The sequence below is a fragment of the Acartia tonsa genome, chromosome 10, assembly GCF_053477335.1.
Source record: "Acartia tonsa isolate MP-2025a chromosome 10, ASM5347733v1, whole genome shotgun sequence".
Lineage (NCBI taxonomy): Eukaryota > Metazoa > Arthropoda > Copepoda > Calanoida > Acartiidae > Acartia > Acartia tonsa.
This window is the reverse complement of record NC_137269.1, coordinates 37,954,006-37,965,700: the sequence shown is the minus strand read 5'-3', so window position 1 is coordinate 37,965,700 and position 11,695 is coordinate 37,954,006. Positions and strand designations below refer to the sequence as shown.

Genomic DNA, 11,695 nt, shown 5'->3' with positions numbered 1-11,695 from the left:
TCGCTTTTAATAAATAAAAACATATAGAAAGACATACTTTTTTAAAAATCGAAATAGAACCACCAAAGATATGTGGAAATTAGTAAAAAGATTAGTGGTTTATCTGAGCCTTCGGTACAGACAGAAACACACACAGAACCTGTTACTTTTATACAAGTAAAATTAAAAAGCTAAATTTCAGAAATTTTCACATTTATTTCAAAATAAAAAAACAATTATGCTGTGAGTATTGGTGCAAAAAATGGGGACATGATTCCAGTGACGTCATATTTTTCTTTCCCGAAAAAGGGAAGGGGGGAAGAAAAAAAGAGATGGGAGAAAAGGGGGTTTTCCCCATCTCTTTTGAAGAGATTTTCTTCCCCCCTTCCCTTTTTCGGGAAAGAAAAATATGACGTCACTGGAATTATGTCCCTATTTTTTGCACCAATACTCACAGCATCAAAAAAAATATTATTCAATAATTCTATGATTTAAATGGCTCCATTAATATTTGAATAAATTTGTCCTTTTGTAAATTGGGTGCATTGTCTTTTCTCCAGTGAGCCTATGAGTTGTCTAAAAACTATACACAAAACATATTTTTAGATTTATGTAATATAAAAATATGTTTTTTGTGAAAATTAGAAAAAAAGAATAGAATACTTGGCTGTGTTAATATTTCCGACATTTTTGGTTGATTTCAATGACCCGATTGAGAGTCGGCACAAGGTTATTGTGATGGGGAGATACAGTTTTGTAACCCTCCCCCCCCCCTTCAGTGTTTTACTGTAATTTGGCTGTGATTCTTTTAAATTATATTTTTGACTATGGGTTAAGCCGATAGAGGCCTTTATGGGCCCTTAAGGTTTGGGAGGGGGGAGAAGGGTCTACCCTAAACCATTTTCAATTTTTTTTGAGGGGGGAAGGGGTGGAAAGACTTTTATTCCAGGGGAGTTTTCTTTTGGGAGGTTGGTGGTAGCTCCCAAAATAGTTATAAACCTTCCCAGGAACTAAAAAAAGCTACATTGTAAAGGAGAAACATATCGGTTCAGTGGTAAGCTATATCCAGACAGACAGACACAAACAGATCCTGTTACTTTAATAAAAGGATGTGCATAATGTTTAAGTTCCCTGTGATTCTCTTTTCCTTCTCCTTATACCAGGGGGAAACAAACAGACAGACAGACAGACAGACAGACAGACAGACATACAGACAGACAGACAGACATGCATCATGTTACTTTAATAAAAGGATGTAAATATGTTTTAGTTCCCTGTGCTTCTCTTTTCCTTCTACTACTACAAGGAGTAAACAAACAAACAAACAGACAGACATACAGGCAGGCATACAGACAGGCATACAGACAGACATACAGACAGACAGACAGACAGACATGCATCATGTTACTTTAATATAAGAATGTAAATATGTTTTAGTTCCTTAGGCTTCTCTTTTCCTCCTTCTTCTACCAGGTGGAAACAGACAGACAGACAGACAGACAGATAGACAAACAGGAAAACAGACAGACAGACAAACAGACAGATAGACAGACACACAGGCAGACATACAGACAGACATACAGACAGACATACAGACAGACATACAGACAGACATACATACATACATACAGACAGACAGACATTTTGTTACTTTAATATAAGGATGTAAATATGTTTTAGTTCCTCCTAAAGGGGAAAAATAGGACAAATGAAATGTCGTCTTCAATTTTGGCTTTTCAGACATGTCGTCTTCTATTATGTGAATATGTTTTGTTCCTTGTGCTTCTCTTTTCCTCCTTCTACCAGGGGGAAACATCAAGTTGTACACGTTACCAACATTCTAGATAAATCAGGAATCAAAAGGGATAAGACAATGGCCGATTAATCGATGTACATCCCCAATGTTAATTTACAAAATTACAATTTTGGGTTGACACGTTTAGACACTCAACTTAATAAAACCAACCAATCAAAAGCCATTAAAAGTCCCCAAAGTTGTTAAGCCAACGAATAAGATAACGTTATAATAAAACTTTGGGGACTAATGTAATAAACAGCCCATTATCCCCTCTCTCTCTCTAAAAGAAATTGAATAATTTGGAAAAAAGGGATTTATTATCAAATGGATCTTACTTCAGATTATCATGTACTCTAATATGGTGAAGCTTGTAGCTGGCAAAAATAACTATCCACCCCCTTTACCAAATCCACTCCCCTTCTAATGGATCTTACACTAGATTATCATGTACTCTAATATAGTTAATCTTGTAGCTGGCTAAAATAAATAAAGAATCCCTACCTGGTTCAAATTAGTGACCACATTGTTATTGTTTCCCAGGTTGAGGTTATCAAGATTATTATTGTTGTTATTTGCATTCACGTTATTGTTGATGTTCAATACTAAAACAATACAAATGAGCAGCCTATAGTGCCTAATAAAGAATGACGTCACACAATACAAATGACCAGTGATAGGGCAGTATACATTTTAATTGACCAATGGTAAAATGTCTACTGGCCTATCATTGGCCATTTGTAGTGTAAGACGTCATTCTTTATTAGGCACAATAAGCAGCTTCAATACAAATCCTACGAATTAAAAGTAACAGGATGTCTATGTGTCTGACTGTCTGTACCGAATGATCTTGCTCAATGCTGAACCGATATGGTTCTTTACAATGTAGGTTTAGGGATTGGCCCTGAGGGATCAAAAGCAGAAGTCAACAAAAAAAAAACCAATTCTGTATCGAAATATTACTCTAACCGTCTGGTCAAAATTTTTCTCTTTTACAGCTTCTTATATACGGTATCCAAAAGATTTGGGGAGGGTATCCCATTCACCACCCTTCCAAAAGAAATCACCCCTATAAACCCTCTAACCCCTCCGAACTTTTTTATCTTATCTTTTTAAAACTAAAATTGAATGTGGAGCGTTAACTTCCCCCTAATTTACTTCCCTAAAGCCTCTAGGGGCATATCCGCTATTTATTACCTCGAGTAATTATGGCTGCTACAAAGCTCATGTAGCTGAGCGCGCTGCCCCCCCCCCCCCCCCCCAGCCTCTAGGGGCATATCAACTATGTATTACCTAGAGTAATTATAGCTGCTACAAAGCTCATGTACCTTAGTGCACTGCCCCCCCCCCCCCCCCCCAGCCTCTAGGGGCATAACTACTATGTATTACCTAGAGTAATTATAGCTGCTCCAAAGCTCATGTAGCTTAGCGCACTGCCTTCCCCCCCCCCCCCCCCTCAGCCTCTAGGGGCATAACTACTATGTATTACCTAGCAGCTACAAATCTCATTTAGCTAAGCGCACTGCTGCCCCCCCCCCCCCTAGTCTCTAGGGGCATATCAACTATGTATTACCTAGAGTAATTATAGCTGCTCCAAAGCTCTTGTAGCTTAGCGCACTGCCCCCCCCCCCCCCACCCAGCCTCTCGGGGCATAACTACTATGTATTACATAGAGTAATTATAGCTGCTACAAAGCTCATGTACCTTAGTGCACTGCCCCCCCCCCCCAGCCTCTAGGGGCATAACTACTATGTATTACCTAGAGTAATTATAGCTGCTCCAAAGCTCATGTAGCTTAGCGCACTGCCTTCCCCCCCCCCTCAGCCTCTAGGGGCATAACTACTATGTATTACCTAGCAGCTACAAATCTCATGTAGCTAAGCGCACTGCTGCCCCCCCCCCCCCCCTAGTCTCTAGGGGCATATCAACTATGTATTACCTAGAGTAATTATAGCTGCTACAAAGCTCATATAGCTTAGTGCACCCCCCCCCCCCTAGCCTCTAGTGGCATAACTACTATGTATTACCTAGAGTAATTATAGCTGCTACAAATTTTATGTAGCTTAGCGCACTGTCACCCCCCCCCCCCAGCCTCTAGGGGCATAACTACTATGTATTACCTAGAGCAATTATAGCTGCTACAAAGATCATGTAGCTTAGCGCACTGCCCCCCCCCCCTCCCAGCCTCTAGTGGCATATCCGCTATGTATTACCTAAAGTAATTATGGCTGCTACAAAGCAAATGTAGCTAAGCGCACTGCCTTCCCCCCCCTCAGCCTCTAGGGGCATAACTACTATGTATTACCTAGCAGCTACAAATCTCATGTAGCTAAGCGCACTGCTGCCCCCCCCCCTAGTCTCTAGGGGCATATCAACTATGTATTACCTAGAGTAATTATAGCTGCTACAAATCTCATGTAGCTTAGCGCACTGCCCCGCCCCCCCCCCCAGCCTCTAGGGGCGTAGCTTCTATGCATTACCTAGAGTAATTATAGCTGCTACAAAGCTCATGTAGATTAGCGCACTGCCCCCCCCCCCCCCCCCCAGCCTTTAGGGGCAAAACTACTATGTATTACCTAGAGTAATTATAGCTGCTACAAATCTCATGTAGCTTAGCGCACTGTTGCCACCCCCCCCCCCCCCCCCCCCCCCCCAGCCTCTAGGGGCATAACTACTATGTATTACCTAGAGTAATTATAGCTGCTCCAAAGCTCATGTAGATTAGCACACTGCCCCCCCCCCCCTCAGCCTCTAGGGGTATAACTACTATGTATTACCTAGAGTAATTATAGCTGCTCCAAATGTAGCTTAGCGCACTGCTCCCCCCCCCCCCCCCCCATAGCCTCTAGGGGCATAACTACTATGTATTACCTAGAGTAATTATAGCTGCTACAAAGCTCATGTAGCTTAGCGCACTGCTCCCACTAGTTATACCATGGCTCTTTACACTCTTACATTTCTAAATATATATAAAGATAAAATTACAAGGATGACAACATCCATAAAAGCGAAGCACTGAAACGGTAGGACAAACGGACATTAACACTTGTATAGTGTCTAAACTGAATAATCAGAATATAAAAGTATCGAAAGAGTCGAAGCAAAATTTAAGTAAATTTGTTGGAAAACTGCTTGATACAGGATAATGTTTATGGACATACTTACATTTTTAGGACTTGATTATAGAGTTTGCTTTGTTGTCCCAGGAATCAATATACCAAAAATCAGATCAAACGGATAATAAGATCACATAAAAATTTGTTGTTAAAATAAAAAAGTAAAAAAACCAACATGTTTAAAATGGACGTACGGACATTCTGGTAATGATTATAGAGTTGCTACGCTTTCTAAATCGTACCTTACTACTACAGGAATCATCATGCAAAGTTTGAAATTGATAGGACAATTCTAACATGCCTAAATTAACGAATAAAAGCTATCTATCTCGGACGGACGGACGTACGGACCGACCCTAATTATAGAAAAGCTTCGCTTTTAAAAACATGATAAAATCCAGGTAGGAAGGGGATATTGGTCTGTTTATTACACTAGTCTCCAGAGTTTTATGATAACTTTTTCTCATTCGTTGGCTTAACAACTTTGAGGACTTTTATTGAATATTAATTAGTTGGTGTAATGAGTTGCATGTAATCAACAGAGGGGAAAATTTTGTACATCATAATTATAAATGTACATCAATTTATTGGCCATTGTCTTATCCCTTTAGATCCCTCATAAAATCAAACTGTTAAGAGAACTTTCTATCAATTTTCTGGCCTTTAACTAAGATTTTTAAAATGATTATAGCTCTGCTACAGATAGTTTCAAAATGTTGAAATAAAAGGCAGTGGCGTGCACATATCTTTGCCATGGGGGTGTTAAACTTGAGGGGGGTAGAAAAGGGAAAGTAAAATTCCATTTCCAGACATTTGTTTAGATTCCCTTTAAATGTAAAATGGTTCTAATTTTATTTATCTATAATACAAAGCAGAATGATGTCTGTCCGTCTATCCGTCCGTCCGTCTGAAGCTTAAGATCTCGGTATTCATTGAACCGATCGGATTCTACTCTTTAGGGAATATACCTACTGGTCCTGTGGTGGTTTTAGGCTATTTTCTTGGGGGGTGGGACCCCCCAAAAAACAAAAAAATCCCGCCCCATTTTTTTAAATTTTTTTTTTGTAGGAGATATCCTTGGTCCTTTTTTTTTTGCTGAAGATTTCCTTGGTCCTTCTTATTTTTTTTTCATCTTAACTTTTTTTATCATCTCTTGTGGCAAAGCCCTTAGAGGAAAGGGGCGAAGCCGCTAGTATTCAATTAAAGTAAATAATAGTTATTTCTCGTATCGTATTATAAACGGCTTTCCGCGGATATAGAATGTACAATTATAAGATTAAAACTAGTTTTTTTAGCCCCGTGGTGCCGAAGGCACCAGCTAAAAAAAACAAGTTTTAATCTTATGATTGTACATTTCTATATTCGTAGAAAACTGGATATAATACGATGCTAGACATAGTTTTTTCGTATGGATGAGAACCGGTTCCTATCCACCGGATTCGAATGAATACGAGAAAAATACTTACCCTTGGCTTTTTGCTGTACTGATAAACTGTCTGGGCTATTGGTACGTCTATAGTTTCATCAGATCTAAATATACTAATTATAACGTGGATATTACACCAGTTTTTCACATACTCTAATAAAGTAAAACTCGTAGCTGCCCAAAATAACGATCAACTCCCTCCACCCCATTTACCCAATCCCCTCCAATTAGATAAACGAACTGACCAATAAATGGCAGGGAAATAGCAAGCTAATATATCCACTTATATTCTACATCCATTTACGTATCATGTGTACAGTATTTTCCACGGATATGAAAATGAAAAATGATGAACCACGAACAATCTATTTTTGTCTGGTAAAGATTTAATCAGTGAAATGGAAAATTCTCCAAGGTGCGCCAATCTGGACCACCTCTGGCGCACCCCGATCCGGCCCACCACTAAATGATTTAAAGATCCCGCTTAGGATTTTCAGTGTGGCTCCGAACCGGTTAAATTCCAGCGGAAACAAATCTGAATGAAAGCCGTAGTGAAACATAATATTACCTTTTCTGTTTATATTTTGGAACTACTTGTGAAACATAGTGCTGGAGATAACAATCTTAATAGAAGGGATTAATTAATGCAAATTAAAATATCCCCCCCCCCCCTTTTTCTAAGCTGACTTATCATACTCATACATCCTGTTGTATAAAGTAGTAAGTGCTTTTTGTCTGAAGCTTAAGATCTCAATAATTACTGAACAGATTAAGTTTCCTTTTTTGGTAAGCTTAACATAGCTCCTTTGATGTTTTTAAGTCATTCTATTTTAATATTTAAGTCCTCTGGGGGTTTTAAGCTAATTTTCTAGTCCCTCCTTGCCTCTTATAATAACGAGCCCCTAGAGGCGTAACCGCTACTGTAATAAAAGAAACAATTTTTTCGGACAAAAATGTGTTCACTTTCCAACTAATAATATGTTCTGATTGATCCTATACTGTTATACTATTGGTCCAATCAAAGGCTTGACCATCTAGAATTCTATATTTGTTAAATTTAGTTAATTTAGCATCGTAATAAAGACAGCTTTCCGCAAATAGTAAATATTTAAGTCCCGGGAAAACTGGTAATAATATGATTTCGATTTTATTATTCGTGAAAAATGATATACAATATATGACTTTTCATTATGGCTTAGAACTGGTTTTAATCCAGCGGATATAAATCGATTTCGAAGCCATACTGGAAAATAAAATCATCTTACCTATTTGGTTTTCTAAAGATATCAGGTCTAATTCAATTTCTATATATACAAAATCTTGTTCTAATGATTCCAACGATGACTAGGTAAAATGTTATAATCGTAGCTTTTCTTAAATAGGGACTTAAAATATTATGTAAGTTTATATTGAGCATACTGTTATAAAGTAATTTTACAACAATGGTTATAGAATATACGTGGATTTTTCACAGAGAAAATTTTCGTTAATTTAGGTTGCTAACATTGAAATCATTCATTAGCCAGTTCCCTCATCCATTAGTAGGAGAAAGGAACGGGGAATTTTTTGCCCGATTTTTTTTATGCTTTGCTAATTATGGATGTTGTCATCTTTGTTATATATTAAGATTTGGTTTCCTAAATGTTTTAAACTTTCACTTTGAACGTCAGATGCATTTTTATAACGTTTATCATTGAATTTAAACTTATTCAATTCACTATAAACAGTATTTTCTATATTATTAAAATCACTTCTTTCTAAGGCTAATATAAGTTTATCACTTAAAGCATGTGACTTCAAGATAAATAGTTTTATAACTAAAATTCGTATTAAAATCATTTTTTATTTATTAGTAACAATGGATCATGCTTTCTCCCAAACGAAAGTTGGTAATAAACTAATGTAAAAGTTTCCCAAAAATGAACAGTTATATGATTACGTATACCATATACGCAAGTACGCTTCTATTATACAGTGTGTTTTTTTTTTATGAGAACTTTTTTGAAAGCAATTTTACCCCACTTATAGTTAGCAGAATTTAATGATAAATGGCTTATTTTCTTCGGTTTTTAATGCAATTAATAGAACACCAAAAAATATTTCATTTTCTAAAAGCGAAGCTTTTCTATAATTAGGGTCGGTCCGTCTGTACGTCCGTCCGTCCGTCACGGATAGCTTTTTTCGGTAATTTAGGCATGTTAGAATTGTCCTATCGATTTCAAACTTTGCATGGTGATTCCTGTAGAAGTTAGGTAGGAGTTAGAAAGCGTATCAACTCTATAATCATTACCAGAATGTCCGTACGTCCATTTTAAACATGTTGATTTTTTTACATTTTTAACAACAAATTTGCATGTGACCTAATTATCCGATTGGTCAGATTTTTGGTATACTGATTCCTGGGACAACAAAGTACAATATTATAAGCAAAGCAACTCTATAATCAAGTCCTAAAAATGTAAGTATGTCCATAAACATTATTCTGTATCAAGCAGTTTTTCATCAAATTTACTTACAATTTTGCTTTGACTCTTTTACATTTACATTCTGATTATTCAGTTCTGACATTATACAAGTGTTATTTAACAAGGATGACAACATCCATAAAAGCGAACGCTGAAACGGTAGGACAAACGGACATTATCACTTGTATAGTGTCAGAACTGAATAATCATAATATAAATGTATAAGAGTCAAAGCAAAATTGTAAGTAAATTTGTTAAAAAACTGCTTGATTCAGGATAATGATTATGAACATACTTACATTTTTAGGACTTGATTATAGAGTTGCTTCGCTTATTACATTATACTTTGTTGTCCCAGGAATCAATATACCAAAAATGAGATCAATCGGATGATTAGATCACATAAAAATTTGTTGTTAAAAAAGTAAAAAAATCAACATGTTTAAAATGGACGTACGGACATTTTGGTGATGATTATAGAGTTGCTACACTTTCTAAATCGTACCTAACTATTAAAGGAATCACCATGCAAAATTTGAAATCGATAGGACAATTCTAACATGCCTAAATTAACAAAAAAAGCTATCCATTACAGACGGACGGATGGACGGACGTACGGACAGACGGACTGACCGCTTTTCGCTTTTATAAGTACAGTAAAATCTAAAATTCAAAACTTAGGTGTCAGCATCTAAAAATTGTTTTAGCGCATTTTTCTTATGCCTAAATATTCTACCCTCTGCAAGAAAAAAATTTGATTTTCTGTAGTCAACTTTGGGGGGCCAGTACTCCCTCCATGGTTGAGATATGACATCATTCTTTCCTCTCCAATATGATTTCATTTATTGCTTATTATCTTTTTTTTTGTCTTATTTATATGGCCTGTATGAAAACAATGTGTGAATACACATTACTGCATACTCCTATTTTTTAGGAAACTGCCATTTGGGAAGAAAATATTTTTATAAATTAACTATATCAATAAAATTTTCTGTATATATAAATGTATATAATATTCATTTAATTCATTTATTATTGTAGTTTTTTTTTCTATGTATGTACACCCAAGAATAATAAATCTAATCTAATCTAATCTTGATATGTTCTAGTACATGTCCCCAATAGTATCTGTATACATTTTTAGCTCTATATCTCAACTTTGAAGCGTCTGGCAGCCATTCTTGCAAAAGCTGGAATATTTGAGCATAAGAAAATGCGCTAAAACCATTTTTAGATGTTGACACCTAAGTTTTGAATTTTAGATTTTACTGTACTTTTTAAATAAAAACTGAAACATTTTTTTGGTGTTCTATTAATTGCATTAAAAAACGAAGAAAATAAGCCATTAATCATTAAATTCTGATAACTATAAGTGGGGTAAAATTGCTTTCAAACAAGGATGACAACATCCATAATAGTGAAGCACTGAAACGGTAGGACAAACGGACACTATCACTTGTATAGTGTCAGAACTGAATAATGAGAACATAAATGTATAAATGTCGAAGCAAAATTGTAAGTAAAATTGTTGAAAAACTGCTTGATACAGAATAATGTTTATGGACATACTTACATTTTTAGGACTTGATTATAGAGTTGCTTCGCTTGCAATATTGTACTTTGTTGTCCCAGGAATCAGTATACCAAAAATCAGATCAATCGGATTATTAGATCACATAAAAATTTGTTGTTAAAAAAGTAATAAAATCTACATGTTTAAAATGGACGTACGGACATTCTGGTAATGATTATAGAGTTGCCACGCTTTCTAAATCGTACCTAACTACTACAGGAATCACCATGCAAAGTTTGAAATCAATAGGACAATTCTAACATGCTTAAATTAGCGAAAAAAGCTATCCGTTACGGACGGACGGACGGACGTACGGACGGACCGACCCTAAATATAGAAAAGCTTCGCTTTTAAAAAGTTCTCATAAAAAAACACACTGTATAAGTGTTCACAAAATTATAATTAAATATGTTGCAACACTTCTTAAATACAGCGCATACTGACATTTTTAGGACTTGATTACAGAGATACTTCGCTTATAATATTGTACATTATTGTAATAGGAATCAGTACTCCAAAAGTCAGATCATTTGGATAATTATATCTCATAAAAAATGTTGTTAAAAAAGTTAAAAATTAACATGTTTAAAACGGAGTTCCTGGTAACAAATATAGAGTTGCTACGCTTTCTTAGTCGTAATTTACTACTACAGGAATCATCATGCAAAGTTTTAAATCGAAAAGAAAATTTTAACATGTCTAAAATAAATTGAAAAAGCTATCCGTTACGGACGGACGAATGTACGGACCTATCCTAATTATAGAAAAGCTTCGCTTTTGGTAACATGATTTACCATAACTTTTTGTTTAAACGCTTTAATGGTAAAATTTGTTTAAAACTACTATTATATTAGATAGAGCTGTTTTTAATCTTTTTTTGATTTCTTGTGTATTAGAGATAAAATCAAGTTTATTTGCATAAAAAGAATCTTATGTATTTGGAAAAAAAGTATTTCTCAAGCCTTTGAGATATTGAAATTAGTACTGTAAAATGGTTTTATTATGTTCAGAAATGTTAGAAAAAGTTTTCCATACAAAAAACATAACTGTTTAATGTTTCTATGCGCCATTTATTATTATTAATGATTATATAATGTGACAATTAGAAAGCCCTCCTCTCCTTACACCAAGTTACGCAACACTACGCGGCATTTCAATGCAGTAGTGCGCACAGGCTTGTTTTCAAGGGCTAATTAGTGTACGAAGCTGTCAAAAATGATTTTTTTGATTTTTCAAGTGTTTTTATTGGTGATTTAATAAAACTATTTAACATTTTATCTTTCCAATATATAAATGATCAATCCTGTGTTTTTTACCGTCAAATTTCTCGATTTTTTCAGG

At 35.6% G+C, this 11,695-nt stretch overlaps 1 protein-coding gene across 1 annotated transcript; it reads right to left on the bottom strand.

The window, feature by feature from the left end:
- Positions 1-544: 544 nt before the first annotated feature.
- LOC145330798 (uncharacterized) lies at positions 545-7,678 on the bottom strand. The gene is made up of 7 exons (XM_080175464.1): positions 7,582-7,678; positions 6,885-6,939; positions 6,357-6,420; positions 4,646-4,733; positions 2,279-2,379; positions 1,631-1,819; positions 545-562 (listed from the first exon to the last, which is right to left on the bottom strand). Exons 4-7 carry the CDS (start codon positions 4,674-4,676, stop codon positions 545-547), a joined length of 339 nt encoding a protein of 112 aa, XP_080031590.1. The 5' UTR covers positions 4,677-4,733; positions 6,357-6,420; positions 6,885-6,939; positions 7,582-7,678.
- Between the last annotated feature and the right edge of the window lie 4,017 nt (positions 7,679-11,695).